General features: G+C 40.7%; 1 protein-coding gene across 1 annotated transcript in view; it reads right to left on the reverse strand.

Annotated features, from left to right (window-relative positions):
* The window catches only part of LOC124717003 (general transcription factor IIH subunit 4), a 128056-nt gene that overhangs the window by 44162 nt on the left and 59193 nt on the right, over positions 1-24701 (reverse strand). Inside the window, exon 4 of the mRNA XM_047243633.1 lies at positions 23663-23848. Coding sequence (XP_047099589.1) covers positions 23663-23848 — 186 coding nt within the window. The remainder of the gene's footprint in view (positions 1-23662; positions 23849-24701) is intronic.

Raw genomic sequence — 24701 nt, forward strand, 5'->3', positions numbered from 1 at the left:
CCTCCTCGCTGCCCTCCAATACTAAATTGGTGATCCCTTGATGCCTCAGAACATGTCCTACCAACCGATCCCTTCTTCTAGTCAAGTTGTGCCACAAACTTCTCCCCAATCCTATTCAACACCTCAAAAAAGAAGGCTAAATTCTCAGAAATAGTGTTGTCACTGTGACGTCCATAACTTCCAATATCAACTACTGTAAACTCGGTAGTATGGATCAACGATCGTCAGGAAAACTAGCGAAAAGAACTGTTTGTAACAGAAGAACTGGGATCCACTATCCTTCAGGCATTTTAACCTGATAGGCTTTCCGTCTATGCTTCCAAGGCAGTTCAGAAACCCCCAAAGTTCTAGAAATCCTTCTTCAGATTTCTTCCACATCTCTGTTGCAGGAGTAGGTAAATACTTGGGCTGTAGAACAGACCATATTGCCTGGCACACTTGTTTCACAATTTCTGAGACTGTTGAACATCCTAACCGAAAAGAAAAAGCTATGGTCTGGTGACTGTCGCCTGTAGACAAATATCTGGAAAAGATTAAAATCAATTATGCCGATAGAACGAATAGATAAGTTAACGACCAAAGATATGTTTGTTTAAAGTCAAGGACAATGTTATGAATACAATGAAACAAAACAATCTATTAAATAGAAAGTTCTCTCTAGCGGGACATATGGAACTAGATGTTACTATAGTTTGCTGTATTCGTAAACACTGCAGATAAATTTATCACTCCATTCGCAACTACGTTGTGCGATAGCACTTTCTTCCGCCGAACCTTTCATATGATACAGCAAAACTGAAATGGAATAATTATATGACTTCTATTTGAAACACAAAGAGGCCACAAATGGTAAAACTTGCCTCAAACAAATGGCTAGTCTGTGCCTTGTATCAATTGGCTTTCTCGAGTTCGTTGTGCACTTCTCGGTGCTACCTTTTTATCAGGCAATGCATTTCCTCGAAAGATTCTCGCAACATACGAAAATATTTGAAGAACCTATCTTCGTCATACTCTAGATCAATACACAGACGATGGTATTCTCCTAAGCTTTGTCTCTTGCTATTAATGTCGTGCACCCAACATCTCTTCTTGGTGCCATTTCGTATCGCTAGTGCGTGCTACTCATTTCTGACATAAAAAAAAAACCTCGCATAAAGATAACGTGTCCCACGTGAAGATTCCAAATCGTCTAACGCCAAGAAAATGGCGCTACGCATGCAAGCTCTATAATGGGGTTCGGCCGCTTCCACAGTGTAACAGCTGACGCATCAAGAGTCGCTGCGGCTGGCCGGCCGGCCTTCCGGCCGTTGCCTGTGTGGCGTCCCTGGCCGCTGACGGGTCCGGCCTCCTGCTGCGTCGTCCGTCTTAGCGGCAGGCCGCATTCTGTCTGGCCAGGCCTTTAGTCAGTTTATCCAGGTCCCATCTCCTTAAATTCCCACCTTTTTGCAATTTCTTCAGTTTTAATCTACAGTTCATAACCAATAGCTTGTGGTCAGAGTCCACATTTGCCCCTGGAAATGTCTTACAATTTAAAACCTGGTTCCTAAATCTCTGTCTTACCATTGTATAATCTATCTGATACCTTTTAGTGTCTCCAGGATTCTTCCATGTATACAACCTTCTTTTATGATTCTTGAACCAAGTGTTAGCCATGATTAAGTTATGCTCTGTGCAAAATTCTACCAGACGGCTTCCTCTTTCATTTCTTAGCCCCAATCCATATTCACCTACTATGTTTCCTTCTCTCCCTTATCCTACTGTCTATTTCCAGTCACCCATGACTATTAAATTTTCGCCTCCCTTCACTACCTGGATAATTTCTTTTATCTCATCATACATTTCTTCAATTTCTTCGTCATCTGCAGAGCTAGTTGGCATATAAACTTGTACTACTGTAGTAGGCATGGGCTTCGTGTCTATCTTGGCCACTATAATGCGTTCACTATGCTGTTTATAGTAGCTTACCCGCACTCCTATTTTTTTATTCATTATTAAACCTACTCCTGCATTACCCCTGTTTGATTTTGTATTTACAACCCTGTATTCACCTGACCAGAAGTCTTGTTCCTCCTACCACCGAACTTCACTAATTCCCACTACATCTAACATTAACCTATCCATTTCCGTTTTTAAATTTTCTAACCTACCTGCCCGATTGAGGGATCTGACATTCCACGCTCCAATCTGTAGAATGCCAGTTTTCTTTCTCCTGATAACGACGTCCTCTCGAGTAGTCCCCGCCTGGAGATCCGAGTGGGGGAGTATTTTACCTCTGGAATATTTTACCCAAGAGGACGCCATCATCATTTAACCATACAGTAAAGCTGCAGGCCCTCGGGAAAAATTACAGCTGTAGTTTCCCCTTGCTTTCAGCCATTCGCAGTACCAGCACAGCAAGGCCGTTTTGACTAGTGTTACAAGGCCAGATCAGTCAATCATTCAGACTGTTGCCCCTGCAACTACTGAAAAGGCAGCTGCCCTCTTCAGGAACCACACGTTTGTCTGGCATCTCAACAGATACCCCTCTGTTGTGGTTGCACCTACGGTACGGCTATCTGCATCGTTGAGGCACGCAAGCCTCCCCACCAATGGCAAGGTCCATGGTTCATGGGGGGAGGAGAAGATAGGTTAAGGAAAGGGAAATCTACATTTATTGCATTTTTAAACCTAGATAAGGTTTTTGACAATGTTGACTGGAATACACTCTTCAAATTCTACAGGTGGCAGGGGTAAAATGCAGGGAGTGAATGTCAATTTACAGTTTGTACAGAAATCAGATGGCAATTATAAGAGTCAAGGGCACAAAAGGGAGTAGTGGTTGAGACGGGAGTGAGGCAGGGTTGTAGCCTACCCTGGATGTTATTCAATGTGTATATTGAGCAAGCAGTAAAGGAAACACGAGAAAAATTTGAAGTAGGAATTAAAGTTCAGGTGACAGAAATAAAAACTCTGAGCTTTGCCAATGACACTGTAATTCTGTTGGAGACAGCAAAGAACCTAGAAGACCAGGTGAACAGAATGGACAGTGCCTTGAAAGAAGGATATAAGATGAACATCAACAACAGCAAAATGTGGATAATGGTATGTAGTTGAATTAAATCAGGTGATGCTGAGGAATTAGATTAGGAAATGAGACATTTGAAGCAGTAGATAAGTTTTGCTACCTGGGAGGCAAAATAACTGACGCTGGTCAAAATAGGGTGGATATGAAAAATGTAGATTGGCAATGGCAAGAAAAACACTTCCGAAGAAGAGAAATTTTTTAATATAGAGTATAGATATAAGGGTCAGGAAGCCCTATCTGAAAGTATTTGTATGGAGTGTAGCTGTGTTTGGAAGTGAAACATGGATGATAAACAGTTTAGACAAGAAGAGAAAAGAAGTTTTTGGGGTGTGGTGCTACTGAAGAATGCAGAAGATTAAGTGGGCAGATCATGTAACTATTGAGGAGGTACTGAATAATAGAATTGGGGAGAACAAAAATTTGTGGTTCAACCTCACTAGGAGCAGGGATCGGTTGGTAGGACGTATTCTGAGGCATCAATGGTTCACCAATTTAGTACTGGAGGGAAGCGTGGGGCGGGGGTAAAAATCGTAGAGGGAGGCCAAGAGATGAATACAGTAAGTACACTACTGGCCATTAAAACTGCTACATCACGTAGATGACGTGCTACAGACGTGAAATTTAACCGACAGGAAGAAGATGCTGTGTTATGCAAGTGATTAGCTTTTCAGAGCATTCATACAAGCTTGGCGCCGGTGGCGACACCTACAACATGCTGACATGAGGGAAGTTTCCTACCGATTTCTCATGCTCAAACAGCAGTTGACCGGCATTGCCTGGTGAAACGTTGTTGTGGTGCCTTCCGACTTTGATAAAGGTTGGATTGTAGCCTGTCGCAATAGCGGTTTATTGTATCATGACATTGCTGCTCGCATTGGTGGTAATTGATGGTTCCTATGAACTGCAGATCACTTACTCTCCTTGTCATAAGAATAATATGAATATAAAAATTACGCTCTGCATTCTTCTGTGTTAGCTGCTACCTCATTTAACTCCTGTCGCCCCTAACAAACTTGAGTGAGAGACTGGCAAACGCCAACTGATATACGTGTCATGTAATGTTTACATTCATATTATTCTTATGCTGTCTAGGGCTACAGTCAAAAATGAACCATAATAACGGACTTTTGTATTGATTTTTAAATAATCTATGGCTATAGCTTCTATACACATAAGCTAAGCAATTTTAAATGTTTTAAAGAGTAATTTAATCTACAAAATAAACTTGCTTAAGCTCGACTGCTAAGCTTACAAACTGAACCCCCAACTACTGTAGCTGTATCTTCATCCATTCCATCTAAATTGTATCTCATGTTAGAATGAACCAACTTTGTTTAAATTTTGAAGTGGAGCCAACAACTTCTTTTCACCCCCCCCCCCCCCCCCCCCCTCCGAGTCTCATTTTTCAGGTGCAGCTTTGAGTCACATACTTTTTTTCCTTGAATTTTGTATCTCATTTTCTGAGTGTGGCTTAGATTCAGGTAAATATGGTATAAGGTTCGTAGGCAGAGGTGTCAGAAAGTTGGTGGAAACCCTCAGCCATGTGTTGTTGTTGTTGTTGTCGTCGTCGTCTTCAGTCCTGAGACTGGTTTGATGCAGCCCTCCATGCTACTCTATCCTGTGCAAGCTTCATCATCTCCCAGTACCTACTGCAGCCTACATCCTTCTTAATCAGCTTAGTGTATGCATCTCTTGGTCTCCCTCTACAATTTTTACCCTCCAAGCTGCCCTCCAGTACTAAATTGGTGATCCCTTGATGCCTCAGACCATGTCCTACCAACCGATCCCTTCTTCTGGTCACGTTGTGCCACAAACTCCTTTTCTCCCTAATTCTATTCAATACCTCCTCATTAGTTATGTGATCAACCAATCTAATCTTCAGCATTCTTCTGTAGCATCACATATCAAAAGCGTCTATTCTCTCCTTGTCCAAACTATTTTATCATCCATGTTTCACTTCCATACATGGCTACACTCCATACAAATACTTTCAGAAACGACTTCCTGATACTTAAATCTATACTCGATGTTAACAAATCTCTCTTCTTCAGAAATGCTTTCCTTGCCATTGCAAGTCTACATTTTATATCCTCTCTACTTCGACCATCATCAGTTATTTTGCTCCCCAAATAGGAAGACTCCTTTACTACTTTAAGTGTCTCATTTCCAAATCTAATTCCCTCAGCATCACCCGACTTAATTCGACTACATTCCATTATCCTCGTTTTGCTTTTGTTGATGTTCATCTTACAACCTGCTTTCCAGACACTGTCCATTCCGTTCAACTGCTCTTCCATGTCCTTTGCTGTCTCTGACAGAATTACGACGTCATCGGTGAACCTCAAATTTTTCTTTCGTTTCCTTTACTGCTTGCTCAATATACAGACTGAATAACATCAGGGAGAGGCTACAACCCTGTTTCACTCCCTTTCCGACCACTGTATCCCTTTCATGACCTACGACTCTTATAACAGCCATCTGGTTACTGTACAAATTCTAAATAGCCTTTCGCTCCCTGTATTTTACCCCTGCCACCTTCAGAATTTGAAAGAGAGTATTCCAGTCAATATTGTCAAAAGCTTTCTCTAAGTCTACAAATGCTAGAAATGTAGGTTTGCCTTTCCCCTTTTTCTAAGATAAGACGTAGGGCCAGTATTGCCTCACGTGTTCCAACATTTCTACGGAATCCAAACTGATCTTCCCCGAAGTCAGCTTCTACCAGTTTTTCCATTCGTCTGTAAAGAATTCGTGTTAGTATTTTGCAGCTGTGACTTATTAAACTGATAGTTCAGTAATTTTCACATCTGTCAACATCTGCTTTCTTTGGGATTGGAATTATATTCTTTTTGAAGCCCGAGGGTATTTCGCCTGTCTCATACATCTTGCTCATCAGATGGTAGAGTTTTGTCAGGACTGGCTCTCCCAAGCCTGTCACTAGTTCTATTGGAATGTTGTCTACTCCCGGAACCATGTTTCGAGTTAGGTCTTTGAGTGCTCTGTCAGACTCTTCACGCAGTATCATATCTCCCATTTCATCTTCATCTACATCCTCTTCCATTTCCATAATATTGGCCCTCAAGTACATCGCCCTTGAATACACCCTCTATATACTCCTTCCACCTTTCTGCTTTCCCTTCTTTGCTTAGAACTGGGTTTCCATCGGAGCTCTTGATATTCATACAAGTGGTTGTCTTTTCTCCAAAGGTCTCTTTAATTTTCCTGTAGGCAGTATCTATCTTACCCCAAGAGAGATAAGCCTCTACAGCCTTACATTTGTCCTCTGGCCATCCCTGCTTAGCCTCCTTATCCTTTGTTACACGAGGAATGATTTTCTCTGGGTTGGGTTGTTTGGGGGGAGAGACCAAACTGCAATGTCATTGGTCTCATCAGATTAGGGAAGGACGGGGAAGGAAGTAGCTCGTGCCTTTCCAAAGGAATCATCTTGGCATTTGCCTGGAGCAATTTAGGGAAATCATGGAAAACCTAAATCAGGATGGTCGGACACAGGATTGAACCGTCGTCCTCTCGAATGCGAGTCCAGTGTGCTAACCTGCTTAGCCATTTTGCACTTCCTTTCGATCTCATTTTTGAGAGGTTTGTATTCCTTTTTGCCTGCTTCATACATTGCATTTTTATATTTTCTCCTTTCATCAATTAAATACGATATTTCTTCTGTTACCCAGGGATTTCTCCTAGCCCTCATCTTTTTCCCTACTTGATCCTCTGCTGCCTCTGTTTCACTTCCATACATGGCTACACTCCATACAAATACTTTCAGAAACGACTTCCTGATACTTAAATCTATACTCAAAGCTACCCATTCTTCTTCTACTGTATTTCTTTCCCCCATGTCTGTCAATTGTTCCATTATGCTCTCCCTAAAAACCTGTACAAACTCTGGTTTAGTCAGTTTATCCAGGTCCCATCTCCTTAAATTCCCACCTTTTTGCAGTTTCTTCAGTTTTAATCTACAGTTCATAACCAATAGATTGTGGTCAGAGTCCACATCTGCCCCTGGAAATATCTTACAATTTAAAACCTGGTTCCTAAATCTCTGTCTTACCATTATATATTCTATCTCACACCTTCTGGTATCTCCAGGCTTGTTCCATGTCTACAACCTTCTTTCACGATTCTTGAACCAAGTGTTAGCGATGATTAAGTTATGCTCTGTGCAAAATTATACCAGAGGGTTTCCTCTTTCATTTCTTACCCCCAATCCATATTCACCTACTATGTTTCTTTCTCTTCCTTTTCCTACTATCGAATTCCAGTCACCCATGACTATTAAATTTTCGTCTCCCTTCACTATGCTCAGCTACGATCTACTCTCCTCTGCAAGAAGGAAGTCAGTACCAAGACTAAGTTATCTGTGCACCGTTCAATCTTTCGACCAACTTTGTTGTATGGGAGCGAAAGCTGGGTGGATTCAGGGTACCTTATCAATAAGGTTGAGGTGACGGATATGAAAGTAGCTAGGATGATTGCAGGTACTAGTAGATGGGAACAATGGCAGGAGGGTGTCCACAATGAGGAAAACAAAGAAAAACTGGGAGTGAACTCTATAGATGTAGCAGTCAGGGAGAACAGGCTTAGATGGTGGGGTCATGTTACACGCATGGCAGAAGCAAGGTTACCCAAGAGACTCATGGGTTCAGCAGTAGAGGGTAGGAGGAGTCGGGGCAGACCAAGGAGAAGGTACCTGGATTCGGTTAAGAATGATTTTGAAGTAATAGGCTTAACATCAGAAGAGGCACCAATGTTAGCACGGAATAGGGGATCATGGAGGAATTTTATAAAGGGGACTATGCTCCAGACTGAAAGCTGAAAGGCATAATCAGTCTTAAATGATGATGATGATGATGATGATGATGATGATGATGATGATGATCATGATGATGATTCACTATTTGAATAATTTCTTTTATCTCATCATATATTTCATCAATTTCTTCGATGTGCAGAGCTAGTTGGCATAGAAACTTGTACTACTGTGGTAGGCACGGGCTTCGTGTCCATCTTGGCCACAATAATGCATTAACTATGCTGTTTCTTCCACAAGGGCATGCAGCTTTACTATATGGTTAAATGATGATGCCCTCCTCTTGGGTAAAATATTCCGGAGGTAAAATAGTCCCCCATTCGGATCTCCTAGCGGGGACTACTCAGGAGAACGTTGTTATCAGGAGAAAGAAAACTGGCGTTCTACAGATCGGAGTGTGGAATGTCAGATCCTTTAATCGGGCAGGTAGGTTAGAAAATTTAAAAAGGGAAATGGATAGGTTAAAGATAGATATAGTGGGAATTAGTGAAGTTCGGTGGCAGGAGGAACAAGACTTCTGGTCAGGTGAATACAGGGTTATAAATACAAAATCAAATAGGGGTAATGCAGGAGTAGGTTTAATAATGAATTAAAAAATATATATATAGGAGTGCAGGTAAGCTACTACAAACAGCATAGTGAATGCATTATTGTGGCCAAGATAGACACAAAGCCCATGCCTACCACAGTAGTACAAGTTTCTATGCCAACTAGCTCTGCAGATGACGAAGAAATTGATGAAATGTATGATGAGATAAAAGAAATTATTCACATAGTGAAGGGAGACGGAAATTTAATAGTCATGGGTGACTGGAATTCGATAGTAGGAAAAGGAAGAGAAGGAAACATAGTAGGTGAATATGGATTGGGGATAATAAATGAAAGAGGAAGCCGCCTGGTACAATTTTGCACAGAGCATGGCTTAATCATAGCTAACACTTGGTTCAAGAATCATGAAAGAAGGTTGTATACATGGAACAAGCCTGGAGATACTGGAAGGTTTCAGACAGATTATATAATGGTAAGACAGAGATTTAGGAACCAGGTTTTAAATTGTAAGACAATTACAGGGGCAGATGTGGACTTTGACCACGATCTATAGGTTATGAACTGTAGATTAAAACTGAAGAAACTGCAAAAAAGTGGGAATTTAAGGAGATGGGACCAGGATAAACTGACTAAACCAGAGGTTGTAGAGAGTTTCAGGGAGAGCATTGGGGAACGATTGACAAGAATGAGGGAAAGAAATACGGTAGAAGAAGAGCGGGTAGCTTTGAGGGATGAAGTAGTGAAGCAGCAGAGGATCAAGTAGGTAAAAGGAGAAGGGCTAGTAGAAATCCTTGGGTAACAGAAGAAATATTGAATTTAATAGATGAAAGGAGAAAATATAAAAATACGGTAAATGAAGCAGGCAAAAAGGAATACAAACATCTCAAAAATGAGATCGACAGGAAGTGCAAAATGACTAAGCAGGCATGGGTAGAGAACAAGTGTAAGGATGTAGAAGCTTATCTCACCAGGGGTAAGACAGATACTGCCTACAGGAAAATTAAAGAGACCTTTGGAGAAAAGAGAACCACTTGCATGAATATCAAGAGCTTAGATGGAAACCCAGTTCTTAGCAAAGAAGGGAAAGCAGAAAGGTGGAAGGAGTATGTAGAGGATTTATACAAGGGCAATGCACTTGAGGGCAATGTTATGGAAATGGAAGAGGATGTAGATGGAGATGAAATGGGAGATATGATACTGCATGAAGAGTCTGACAGAGCACTGAAAGACCTAAGTCGAAACAAGGCTCCAGGAGTAGACAACATTCCATTAGAACTACGGACAGCCTTGGGAGAGCCAGTCCTGACAAAACTCTACCATTTGGTGAGCAAGATGTATGAGACAGGCGAAATGCCCTCAGACTTCAAGAAGAATATAATAATTCCAATCCCAAAGAATGCAGCTGTTGACAGATGTGAAAATTACTGAACTATCAGTTTAATAAGTCACAGCTGCAAAATACTAACGCGAATTCTTTACAGATGAATGGAAAAACTGGTAGAAGCCAACCTCGGGGAAGATCAGTTTGGATTCCATAGAAATGTTGGAACACGTGAGGCAATACTGACCCCACGACTTATCTTAGAAGAAAGATTAAGAAAAGGCAAACCTACGGTTCTAGCACTTGTAGATTTACAGAAAGCTTTTGACAGTGTTGACTGGAATACTCTCTTTCAAACTCTGATGGTGGCAGGGGTAAAATACAGGGAGCGAGAAGCTATTTACAATTCGTACAGAAACCAGACGTCAGTTATAAGAGTCGAGGGGCACGAAAGGGAAGCAGTGGTTGGGAAGGGGGTGAGACAGGGTTGTAGCCTCTCTCCGATGTTATTCAACCTGTATATTGAGCAAGCAGTAAAGGAAACAAAAGAAAAATTTGGAGTAGGTTTTAAAATCCATGGAGTAGAAATAAACACTTTGAGGTTCGCTGATGGCGTTGTAATTCTGTCACAGACAGCAAAGGACTTGGAAGAGCAGTTGAACGGAATGGACAGTGTCTTGAAAGGAGGATATAAGATGAACATCAACAAAAGCAAGACGAGGATAATGGAATATAGTCGAGTTAACTCGGGTGATGCTGAGGGAATTAGATTAGGGAATGAGACGCTTAAAGTAGTAAATGAGTTTTGCTATTTGGGCAGCAAAATAACTGAAGATGGCCGAAGTAGAGAGGATATAAAATGTAGACTGGCAATGCCAAGGAAAGCGTTTCTGAAGAACAGAAATTTGTTAACATCGAGTATAGATTTAAGTATCAGGAAGTTGTTTCTGAAAGTGTTTGTATAGAGTGTAGCCATGTATGGAAGTGAAACATGGATGATAAGTACTTTGGACAAGAAGAGAATAGAAGCTTTTGAAATGTGGTGCTACAGAAGAACGCTGAAGATTAGATGGGTAGATCACGTAACTAATGAGGAGGTACTGAATAGGATTGGGGAGAAGAGGAGTTTGTGGCACAACTTGACTAGAAGAAGTGATCGGTTGGTAGGACATGGTCTGAGGCATCAAGGGATCACCAATTTAGTATTGGAGGGCAGCATGGCTGCATCAAACCAGTCTCAGGACTGAAAAAATGGTTCAAATGGCTCGCCTAGAACTGCACGGCCACTCCGGCCGGCCTCAGGATTGAAGACCACAACAACAACAACAACAACAACATGCTGTTTGTAGAGGCTTACCCGCATTCCTATTTTTTTATTCATTATTAAACCTACTCCTGCATTACCCCTGTTTCATGTTGTATTTATAACCCTGTATTCACCAGAACAAAAGTCTTGTTCCTCCTGCCACCGAACTTCGCTAATTTCCACTATATCTAACTTTAACCTACCTATTTTCCTTTTTAAATTTTCTTACCTACCTGCCCGATTAAGGGATCTGACATTCCACGCTCCGATGTGCAGAACGTCAGTTTTCTTTCTTCTGACAACGATGTCCTCTTGAGTAGTCCCTTCCTGGAGATCCGAATGGGGGACTACGAGGGTTGTTTTTTAAGTAAGGGCCGATTTTATTTTTAAAAAAAGATACAAATACTTTTGTAAAAAAACTTTTATTTTCTGATTCTACACACTTTTACCTATTTTTCTACATAGTTGCCTTGTTTATTTAAGCACTTGTCATACCGTACAACTAAGTTTTTAATTCCCTCTTCAAAGAATTCGGCTGCCTGCTCCGACAGCCAAGAGTTCACGGCCGCTTTCACTTCATCGTCGTCATTGAAGCGCTGCCCGCCAAGATGGTGTTTCAGGTACCGGAAAAGGTGAAAATCGCTAGGAGCAAGGTCGAGGCTGTATGGTGCATGGTCCAAAACTTCCCAGCCAAAAGAATCAATCAAATCCCGAGTCTTTTGAGAGGTGTGAGGCCTAGCGTTATTGTGCAGGAGCAAAACTCCTTTTGTCAGCATGACACGCCTTTTGTTTTGAATTGCTCTGCGGAGCTTCTTTAGAGTTGCACAGTAGGCATCTGAGTTGATTGTCGTTCCTCGTGGCATAAAGTCCACTAGCAAAACACCACGCCGGTCCCAGAACGCAGTTGCCATAATCTTGCGCTTTGACGGGTGAGGTTGTGTGTCGCCATTCCATCGATTGTCACTTGCTTTAGGGAGTGATATAGGATACCCATGTTTCATCTCCAGTGACAATTTGACTCAACATGTCATCCCCTTCTTCCTCGTAACGAATCAAAAAGTCCAATGAAGTGGCCAATCTCTTCCCTTTGTGGTCCTGTGTGAGGAGTCTGGGTACCCACCGAAAACACAGTTTCTTAAAGTTTAGGTTTTCAGACACAATTTTGTACAAAACCGATCTTGAAACTTGTGAAAATTCCAAAGAAAGAGTGGAAATTGTGAATCTTCTGTCCTCACGAATCTTTGTTTCGACTGCAGCCACCAAATCATCAGTGATTACAGAGGGCCGGCCTGAGCGTTCTTCATCATGGACGTTTTGATGGCCATTTTTAAACTCTCTAGCCCATTGACGCACTTTACCTTCACTCATTGCATTCAAGCCATAAACTTCTGTTAACTGACGATGAATTTCTGCAGCTGATAGGCTTCTCGCGGTCAAAAAACGTATCACTGACTGTATCTCACACGCGGCGGGCGATTCAATAATCGTAAACATTATAAAGAAGCACAGCGATGCGTACACGTCAGCTACAGAGCTGCAACTTGCATCAGTGTGAACGGGAAGGATGCCGGCAAGTGGTGCGGTGGCTTGTTGCGGCGTCTGCGCGAACTGCGGGACTATACGCGCAAACGGCCCTTACTTAAAAAACAACCCTCGTATTTTACCTCCGGAATATTTTACTCAAGAGGACGCCATCATCATTTAACCATACAGTAAAGCTGCATGCCCTCGAGAAAAATTACAGCTGTAGTTTTCCCTTGCTTTCAGCCGTTCGCAGTACCAGTACAGCAAGGCCGTTTTGGTTAGTGTTACAAGGCCAGATCAGTCAATCATCCAGACTGTTGCCCCTGCAACTACTGAAAAGGCTGCTGCCCCTCTTCAGGAACCACACGTTTGTCTGGCTTCTCAACAGATACCCCTCTGTTGTAGTAGCACCTACGGTACGGCCATCTGTATTGCAGAGGCACGCAAGCCTCCCCACCAGGCAAGGTCCATGGTTCATGAGGGGAGGCTCAGCCATGTAGTCACTATGATTCATGACCATGGTGGTGGAGTCTTTCTCCATGGTGAGGATCATACGGCCAGGACTGGTTTCCAGGTTACGATAACTGTTTGTTCTGTAGGAGTAATGTAAGACTCACTATGAAGGTGTTTAGGAAAGGAAGAAGACGCAAGGTTAGAAGTGAGGAATTCTTGAAAGGTTACCTGGGGGAAATGAGAGTAGGATCACAGTTGGAGGGAATTTTAACTGTGTTAAACAAGGGTCTATGCACAGTTTTCGTTGGCTGTTGGCAGTGGGGCATGTGGTGACGAAGGTTTTCCACTGCAGAAAACAAGGCCACTTACAAGTCCAACATGGTTGAACCTACATTTTGGGCTAAAGTACCAAGACTTCTGCTGGGATCAGAGTTTTGGCAGAAAAGCTGGCAACAGTGCTTTGGGATGGGTTTTCAATAATAGTGTGTTTCAAGCAAGTGGGGGAAGTTTTTGAGGATGTGGAAGTGGGCGAAGTCAGCAAGGCTTGGCCGGGGACCTATGAGGCATTGACAGGATGGTTGGGTCAGAGTGGTAGGCTCTTTATTGACTATAGGTCAATATGGGCCTACGACAGGAGTAACTGGGACAACATCCTCAGTCGAAGGGCAAGAGTTTCTGTTGTAGCAAGAGCATTCAGGAAGTTGTGATCACACAGTAAAATGATTTTACAAAAGAAACAGAGGCTGTCAAGTATAGTTTGCTGCAGTATGGTTGTTAGTTACACACTGGCAACCAATTTATAGCAACTTCCACTAACTTTCAATGTTCAGTATCTATGTACACCCTTAAATATGAATAGGAAAATGCCTGTTGTGTCCCAAAACAGCATTAACATCATTTTACTTTTAGAAGCAAGAGACGACTCACCAAAAGGCAGCATTGCTGTGTCGTTGACAGTTTCACAAACAAAAGGTACAGAGCTTTGTTTTGCTAGCTTTTGGAATGCACACACACACACACACACACACACACACACACACACACACACACACACTCTCACTCACTCACTCACTCACCCACCCACTTGCACAGGCCTGTCCCCCTACATTGTGGTCATGAGCACGATGTAGGGAGACAGGTGTACACGAGTGCGTGCGAGAGAGAGAGCGAGAGAGAGAGAGAGAGAGAGTGGTTTTTTCTCCTACAGTTTGAGAAAGGAATTTCATTCTGAAACCTGGCAAAGCTAGGCTCTGTAGCTTTTGTTCGTGTACCTGTTGACAATGCAGCACTTCTGTCTTTTGGCGAGTTGCCTCTTTATTCCTAAATAATTCATTATTCTCAACCAGAACTTCCTGTGCATTATTACTTTTACAAGCCTCACTTCTGAAGACCACAAGTATTAACAGTTATGCACCACCTTGGCTTTTGCCTTTGGTAGTTAAGCTTGCAACTTCCAAAGTAAACTAGGTCTCTCCTTATGTGAGCGTGTATTAACTTTTTATCTTTACATCATCTTTGCTACAACATACAAGTGCACCGATCAATCATATACAGCTCGGTTCACTGATTTCCAGTCCTTTAGTCAGCAGAGTAATTTTGAGTGTCACTGCCTCCCATGTGAAAATCCTCATCAGGGATGTCATCAGCCGATTACCTACAGATCGTGATGTATTTGCCATGGCATTGGATGCTTTTGATTTCAACTAAGATGATATTGTTTACTGTACAGAGAGTCTAGTACTCAAGAACAACAAACTCCAAGTCAATAGCTTACGGTGGTGTCAGTTGGAAGATTGTCATTTTTTTAGGCCAAGTATTAAATACTTAGCATATATTTTGAATAAAAATGGTCTTAAGCCCATGATTTACGTTGGCGCCGTGCGTAAACTACTGGCTTCACAATATCTGTAAGAACTAAAATATTTTCTGGGTGAAGTGAATTGTGGGAAACTGATACCCAAAGTATATATCTTATCCTCTAGATCACCTATGAAATTAGGGCTTCAACTATGTGTAACCTCATGCATGCCACAGGGTATTTCTTACTTTAAAATAATGTCTCAGATCCACTCCTAGCTTAGCAACTTTTACACTAGGAAGACACCTGACATTGATGGCAGAGCCATGACAGTAAAACACTGGTGCAGATCTATCGTATAGAAATGCAAACTGAATGGAACACCCAACAGTGTTCCCGTTAAAAACACTGTCGCATGCACAAAACAATTACTTACAAATTGAAAAGAAGACCCTGGCAATAATAGACACTATTAAAAAATCCAGCATTTCCTTTATGTATGGCACAGAATTTAAGTTGCTAACATATCAAAAGCTCGTGATTACCCATTTTGCCCTGACTTCCAACCTGACCAGATGCTGACTTCAACAGACAGCAGTTGCTCTGTTCTGTAATCAAGGACAAGAGGCACAACCTAGAATAGTTTTTAATTAAAGCCTGGCCACTGGACTACATTCTCCACAGAGATTGTCATCATTCCAGCAGATGTGACCACATCACATACCTAAAGGCACAGTTCCAGATGTAACATTCATTCCTCTTTAAGGCACAATTTTAAGATGAATGGTGATTCCATATTACTGCTCAGAAGATGCACACCACTGGGTGAATATTTCTGCGGTGCTCTGGTCCTGCATCATCTGGTTCTAAATTCTTCACACTGGGGACAAACAGAATGAAGGCAATGGCACAGTGTCATGTCCACTGACAAGAGATTGATGTTAAAATGGAATGAACTATCCAGGCTTCTATGTACAGGAAACCAATTGTCCACTATGCAATGTTTTCTACCATGGGTGAAACTAAAACAACTGTGGGAATAAGTGCGTACTGATTCTACCGTAACATTCAACGGGACAACATGGCTAATAGTAGTGGACACAATAACTTAACGTGTGCGTGTCAACCATGATAGTCCATCCAATGATACAAGTCTTGTCCAACATATTCACAATAGAGGAAAGTGCCACAAGTAATACCATCTGAAAATGCCCCCTAATATACTGCATTCAAGTTTTTGTGATTCCACCAATGTGCTGGCATTAAGTGTCTGACCACTTCTCACTTACATAAATAATTATGGAGATCAATGACATTCATAAGTAAGATCTGTAAAGCCATATTAATGACTTGTTCTGACAAAAGTGCTGACCAGATTCCCTGCAACAGATGATCCACACAGTCAACTGCAAAAGTCTGTCTAACTATTGCATAGGTGCAGGCCACACTTACTGTGTGACCTACTGTACTTTGCTCATTGTGCCCAGATATTGCACTTGGTCCCCTATAATTGGGTAGGCTTCTCGGAGTGAAAACACGCATTTAGCTGGAACCCCAGAAGTTGATTATGTGCACAAATGGCATCAATTGTCTGAAGTTGTGATCATGCAAACCCAGCTACACAAGTCAGGACAGATTGTGACACAAGACAGAGAGGAACCAACTGGACTGGCCTGGGCAAAACCTGCACATCCATGGTCCCATCCCCATTTCTGCCCACAGGTGTAGGACCAAATCCATCATCTCTGGCCTCAGCCTACATTTCCAACCCCCTCCATCTCTGTCCACACAACGCTAAACCCCCCATAATATCAACGACTGTCAGAACTGCAACTTGATCAAAACTACAGTTGAGCATGGGAGAGGGTGATGTTGTCCCATCATGTTTGTCTGCTTAGACAAAACAGTGTGGCAGCTACAGTGGGTGTTTCCATATTGGATACTCTCACATGCTGCCAGTTAATGTGCTGTACATTACTTGATTAGGAGGATGGCAATAGTGTAGTCACTTTCTGCTCATTTTTGTTACTAGTTTATGGCTTCTGTCATGTAAAATAATCAAAATGCATAGAGAAACAATGTAAACAACAGAAATGAAACACAGTTGTTACATTAACTGCAGAGAGAAACAGTGAAAATGAAATAATTGTTACATTACTGAGTACAATCTATGTCGGCAACTGTCTAAGGCAATTGGCAGCTGAGATAGCAGAGCGATACGACAATGATGAACAGTAAGGAAGGTGTGACCAGGATCGTTTTCTGACTGGTTGTTGCTACGGTAGCTGTCCTGTAAACAATTAACAGTAAATAACTTTATTATTCTAATCCAGGTATAGCCATAGAGGGCCAACTTAAGGATGAAACCATACAGGTGGTGGAGTCACAGTCTCCACTCAGACCTCTTCACTCTCCCCGATTTTTGGTGGAGAACATGGGTGCGGCCCTGATTCGCACAAAACTCTCCCCCCCCCCCCCCCCCCCCCTTTTCTCTTTTTTGCCTTCCTTAAATGAGGCAGAAGTAACTTCTCTGTTGACATCATCTATGCTGCCTGAACTCTATCAGTTGCCACTGACTTCTGCAGCCCTATACCATCAAAATGGGCAACATTCAGGGCATTACTTGATATACTATATTGGTTAAAGATTTGGATGTGGGAGTAGAGTAATTTAGTGTGATGTAGAGATGCACATCGGCCATATAAATTTAGATGGAAGCAAGTTTCATACATGCAATGAGTCATGGCTTAACTGCAACAGATGTTCTTGTGCGAGTTAGCAAGCAGCTTTCATTGAGGTGTCTCACTACCGTACAAGTAATGAAACATTACATTCACTATCACAAATTAAATTAAACCTTTGCCTTACACCAATTGTCCCACACCAATTTGTACAACAGTTCGTAATGGTATTTGTAACAACACTAAGAATTTCAGATTCATATGTATGGTACTTTTTGAGATACACTAAATTACATAAAACACAAATTTAGAAATGTCATGATAAAGTAACTTCATGATGAGTTAATACCTTTTAGGTAAAAGACAATGAAGAACACTGACAATATATCTAATCTTTCAATAACATACAAAAACAAATTTGTGGAAAACAACTTAATGTCATATAACAATTTTGTTTTTTATTGACACTATTTCTGTTATACATAGCCAGTTTCATTTGTTCCCTTTCTTGAATAAATGTGGCATGTACTTGACATAGGACTCTTTGTAATTATAAGTAATGGAGCATACAAGAGTGTGAGAATCTGGTTATGTATTGCCTGCATGAGTCACATACTAGCGGAAATTGTAGAATACAAAGAAGCCAGTTTAAGTTGCTGTTGAATCTTAAAACACAATTCAACAGTTCAGATATTTAAAGAACACATTAAACTGTTTTTACTGCTTTTTCTAAGACATATTACTTATAAATTTTGTTAAAAGCAATCTTGGAACTGGATTGGTTCAAGGTGACAAAATATTAAGTGGTGCAGATCAATATCAAAGACTGATTGGTTAAATTGGGATTACGCCTATCAGAAGAGAGTGATTTTCGGTAGTTTAGAACCGGGAGCAGGACTGCGACTGGGAATTGAAAGGAGTCATTACTTAGTTCTTATGAGGATCAGATGTGTTACACTGACCTCTTTACGGGTCTATTAATTCTAACTAATCATGAAACTTAGCATGCCGTAGAGTATCTTAAAATGTTTTAAGGACAAACATAAATGACAATTATGTAAATTGCGCATTTTTTGTGTAAACTCTGACTATTTCAAAAATACAAAATTTCACCTGATGTGCTGCGCTATCATAACCAAGAATTTTCGAAGTACAGATTGAACATTTGCAAAGCGTAGAGTGAGCAGTGGAACCATTAAGAAATGTGTGTGTATTTTCGGTACCAGATCAGGGCGAAAATCTTAAACTGACTGCTAGTGAGTGACTGTGCCGTAAGACTGAATGACTTACAAGCACGAGTCCCCAGGAGGTGCACTGACTTGTTGGAACAATCTATATTGTGGTGTAGGTCACGTTCCCAGGTATCACACTCTGAAGCCATTCACCTAAGTGTGCTTTTGTTTGTGAGTAATCAAGAAAAATGAATTTTGTGTGTTGCACCAGATCGAGTGATGGCGGAGTGTTGTGTTTGAGGTACATGACTGGCATGAGGTGGTGGGTTCAAACCTCGCTTAATGCTTCAAATTTTTATGTTTAGATCTTTATAGAAATAACGTGAGGCAACGTGAGGCAATACTGACCTTACGACTTATCTTAGAAGAAAGATTAAGGAAAGGCAAACCTACGTTTCTAGCATTTGTAGACTTAGAGAAAGCTTTTGACAATGTTGACTGGAATACTCTCTTTCAAATTCTAAAGGTGGCAGGGGTAAAATACAGGGAGCGAAAGGCTATTTACAATTTGTACAGAAACCAGATGGCAGTTATAAGAGTCGAGGGACATGAAAGGGAAGAAGTGGTTGGGAAGGGAGTAAGACAGGGTTGTAGCCTCTCCCCGATGTTGTTCAATCTGTATATTGAGCAAGCAGTAAAGGAAACAAAAGAAAAATTCGGAGTAGGTATTAAAATTCGTGGAGAAGAAATAAAAACTTTGAGGTTCGCCGATGACATTGTAATTCTGTCAGAGACAGCAAAGGACTTGGAAGAACAGTTGAATGGAATGGACAGTGTCTTGAAAGGAGGATATAAGATGAACATCAACAAAAGCAAAACAAGGATAATGGAATGTAGTCTAATTAAGTCGGGTGATGCTGAGGGAATTAGATTAATTAGGAAATGAGGCACTTTAAGTAGTAAAGGAGTTTTGCTATTTGGGGAGCAAAATAACTGATGATGGTCGAAGTAGAGAGGATATAAAATGTAGGCTGGCAATGGCAAGGAAAGCGTTTCTGAAGAAGAGATATTTGTTAACATCCAGTATTGATTTAAGTGTCAGGAAGTCATTTCTGAAAGTATTTGTATGGAGTGTAGCCATGTATGGAAGTGAAACATGGACAATAAATAGTTTGGACAAGAAGAGAATAGAAGCTTTCAAAATGTGGTGCTACAGAAGAATGCTGAAGATTAGATGGGTAGATCACATAACTAATGAGAAAGTATTGAATAGGATTGGGGAGAAGAGAAGTTTGTGGCACAACTTGACCAGAAGAAGGAATCGGTTGGTAGGACATGTTCTGAGGCATCAAGGGATCACCAATTTAGTATTGGAGGGCAGCGTGGAGGGTAAAAATCGTAGAGGGAGACCAAGAGATGAATACACTAAGCAGATTCAGAAGGATGTAGGTTGCAGTAGGTACTGGGAGATGAAAAAGCTTGCACAGGATAGAGTAGCATGGAGAGCTGCATCAAACCAGTCTCAGGACTGAAGACCACAACAACAGAAATAATCATTAAATTTAACTGAATTAATTTGTTCAAATACATGATAATTAGTCATCAATGGTATCTGTTCTTCCGAGAACAGTTACTATCTTCATATATATAATTAAATGCTACGCAGCCATTGACCTTCGTCTGTGCGAATGCGCTCAGGTTGCCCCAACTCTTACGGGAATCATCACCTTAGTGTGTGCGAGTAATGAGTGGATGGGCAAATATCTGTTAGGTACATTACGTATGTAGATTGTGGACAGTTGAGAATGTGGGTCTCACGGGAAGTGTGCAAGGGATAAGTCCCTGCAGTCGCACTATTCGTCTGTGTCCTCGGTGGCTCAGATGGATAGAGCATCTGCCATGTAAGCAGGAAATCCCGGGTTCAAGTCCCGGTCGGGGCACACATTTTCAGCTGTCCCCATCGAGGTGTATCAACAACACATGTCGGCAGCTGAGGGTTGCAATTAATTATCATTTATTCTAGATAAGCTGCATGGTCATCAATGGTATATGTTCTTTCGAGAACAGTTACTATCTTCTTTGTTCAAATACATTTTATTGCTAATAATTTTCCGTGTCATTTTAATAATCATATAAATAGTTTTACTTCCTCTCCTCTTTTCCTCCTATCATTCCTTTTTCATTTGGAATCTTGGTCCATGTGATTTTAATTATTTTTGTTTATCTGTCGTAATACTGAATTGTTCAAAAACACCTATCTATCGATCAAAAAACAATAGGCAAACTATACACCAGTATCTCTACTGGTTGTGTATTAGTTACAAAAAATTATTGCCATAAACATTTAAAACAAATTCTTAAACAATGGAAAACCCAGGATGGAATGTAACAATATTACGAGATGGAAAGTTGCTACTCACCATATAGTGGAAATGCTGAGTCACAGATAGGCACAACAAAAAGACTTCCACAACTAAATTAAAGCTTTCGGCCACTTGGCTTCATCAACAACGACAATAACAACAAACACACACACACACACACACACACACACACACACACACACGACTGCAGTCTCAGGCAACTGAAAACACACAAACGAATTCTTGCTGCACTATGGACAAAAATAATGCAGATGAAGTTTTAAACGAGAGGTGGGATTATAGATAAAATGAAATTCAAGTAAAATGAGAAACAGAAATACTGTTTTAAATTTATCCATGTTATATGGGATGTTTTGAGGATTGCTACTGTGTTGTAAATTTATGAAATAATTTCTACTGCTTCAGTCACTTTTTGCTAACATTTACTGAGCATGATATATTCTTGCAGTGTGCTGCCATCATCAGGTGCATTCCAGTTACATGTACCTTACATTAATCTGACATGTGATTAGGTTCATTTGTTGTGTGTACCAGCGAGGTGGTGTGTCTAACTACAGTCTTGTACAGAAAGACATATATGTCTGTATCTTTCTGTATAGTAATGTATTCCTATGTATGTATGAGTTTTTCTGTACAGGACTGTATTTCTACATACCATCGGATACAGGATTATATTTCAAGACACATCACCACTGGCACACACAACAAATGCATCTAATCACACTTCAGATTAATGTACTGTACATGTAACTGGAATCCATCTGATGATGAAAGCATACTGCCATAACGCATTGCACTAATTAAATATTAGGAGAAAGTGACTGAAGCAGTAGAGATTATGTCATAAAATGAAATACTGATTGCAACACCGCACACAAAAATAAAAAACAAAAAATGATGAAAGTAGAAGAAATTAAATTGAATTCAACACACAAAAATAATTGAAATCACATGGGCAAAAGAGCCCAAACAGAAAAAAGAACTGTTGGCAAAAATAAAAAATTTGAATCAACTAACAGAACAAAAATAATGATGAAAGTCACATCAACAAAGATTTAAAATGTATGTGACAGGGTTCAAATCCACCATCTTCCAGTTGTCAGTTATGTATCTTAACCACTGCGCTATGCTGCCACTTGGAACAAACCTGCGAATTATAATGCTGCCATGCAATACACAAAATCCTTTTTTGATGACTACTCACTAATGACGGCCCACTTTGGTTAATGACTTCACAGTGTGATACCTAGAAACCTAACATACACCACAGTATACATGGTTTCAAAAAGTCGACCCCACACATGGTGACCTATCCTTGGTAGCTCAGACAAAAGTGGCAATATTTCAGAATTGATGATTTTCGCTCATTTGGTAGTCAGTCAGACCTGGAACTTGACTTTATTTTGTATCCTACTGACACAATTAGTGTAGCTTTTCTTTTTTCTTTTTTAATCCCAAAAACATTATGTGTGCCAGTGCAGGCATAAAATGCAGAAGAATTCACTGGAGGTGAGTGTACTATCTATAGTAGAAAAACAAACTGTGACACCATGCCCACTCACACAGCAATTTGGAGACTGAACTGTCTAAACATGCAAATTTGCGCCTGAAATAGCTAGCCCCACAACTGGGCTTTTACTTAATTTGAACATTATCTCAGGTTTACTATGCTCAACAACAGCCCACAAATCAGTTAGTGTACGTTGATTTATAAAGATGAACTTTCGCAGTGCTTTGGTGGACTCTTGTTTGTTCATGTAATACGAGGGCTAGCCACAAAGTACATTACGTTTTGGAATTAAAAATAAATAAAGTATTGGAAATTTTTTTTATTATATACAGATGAAAGCCACACTTAAATACTACTTTTCTACATAGTCGCCACTTAAATTAAGGCACTTATCGTAGCGATGGACGAGCTTGGAAATTCCTTCGTTGTAAAATTCGGTTGCCTGCGCTTTCAACCATGTGGTTACCTCTTTTGGGACAGAAAAGGTGTGACTTTTGTGGATCAAAGGTACTGCCAAACTCTGCACAACCTCAGAAGAGCAATACAAAACAAGCGCAGGGGAAAGTTGGGCTCAAAGATCTTGCTGATTCACGACAACGCCCGGGCCCACACGGCAAATGCCACTCGTGAAGTTCTCGAATCTTTTAAGTGGGAGTTGTTTCCTCATCCGCTGTACAGTCCCGACCTGGCACCGAGCGACTTCCACTTATTCCCAGCAATGAAGAAGTGGTTGACTATGCAGCGTTTTGATGACGACGCACAGCTTCAAGAAGAGGTAACCACGTAGTTGAAGGCGCAGGCGACCGAATTTTACGATGAAGGAATTTCCAAGCTCGTCCATCGCTACGATAAGTCCTTAATTTAAATGGCAACTATGTAGAAAAGTAGTATTTAAGTGTGGCTTTCATCTGTATATAATAAAAAAATTTCCAATACTTTATTTATTTTTAATTCCAAAATGTAATGTACTTTGTGGATAGCCCTCGTATATGGTTTATTTTATTGTGAGATACTTAGCTGTGAATAGAAAAATGCTTATAAAATTTATGGAGCAGGCACTATTACTGAGTAAGTATACCTCTTCATCAGACCAGCATGCAAAAGAATGCGCACAGCATCAGCAGAAATCCCTTCCTGTTGTTGTGATCCCACCATGTAGTGTAGGACACATTCCCATCGTTCATTTGCATAACTATCCAGGTACGGAATGTCTCGTGGTTTGCTATCAGCCTCCAATGTTGAAGACATGCTCCATGGCCGACCTCTGAAAGTGAAAAACTGTTTGAAAATACTCTAAAAGGAATATATATGTATACTGCAACAAGCAATGACATTTCAAATGATAAGCAATGAAACAGCTGAGATATACTCTTGAGCAAATGAGTTAGAGAAACATATCACATGGCATATGGTACCTACATTTACCCCGGTAAAAACACAATGCTTCATGGCAAGGACACTTGAGATACGACAGTGGTGGTTATTTATTATTATAATAATAATTATTATTATTATTATTGAGGCTTTTCAATGACATGGTTATCAGCACCCACACTAAATGTAACTACATGAATTTAATGAATGTACAAGCTCATTATTCACAAGCAGTCTCACTATGATGACATTCTGTGGACACATTAGCAGCTTTTTGGAAAAATTGTGTTAACGATTGGGAGACTGATGAAAGCTGCTGCTCTAAATCAGATATGCGGTGACAGCTGACCTTCCCACCACAAACATCAATACTGGCTGTTCTAATGCTACCAAAGATTGACATCACTCTGCAGCATTTCCTTTCAATGTTGAGAAGCTAATACTGACACAAGAGAGGTGTTATAAATGATGATGAGCACACAAATAAAGTAGATTACTATGAGAACAGAGCATAGTTGAACTCCGTATTTGTGGGGGACAAATAATCAAGTCATCTTCACTGCGCCCTTACACACATGAAGGTCCAGTATCAAAATGGTTAAAATTACAAAAAGAATAAAGAATGCATAGCTGGTTGCTCACAAAATTGGATAAACAACTATTATTTGAAATTTTGGCGTTACATAGCTTCAACTGCATGTTAAAACATATGTTAATAAGTCAAATTCATATTTATTTCCCTT

The sequence above is a fragment of the Schistocerca piceifrons genome, chromosome 1 (assembly GCF_021461385.2).
Source record: "Schistocerca piceifrons isolate TAMUIC-IGC-003096 chromosome 1, iqSchPice1.1, whole genome shotgun sequence".
Taxonomy (NCBI): domain Eukaryota; kingdom Metazoa; phylum Arthropoda; class Insecta; order Orthoptera; family Acrididae; genus Schistocerca; species Schistocerca piceifrons.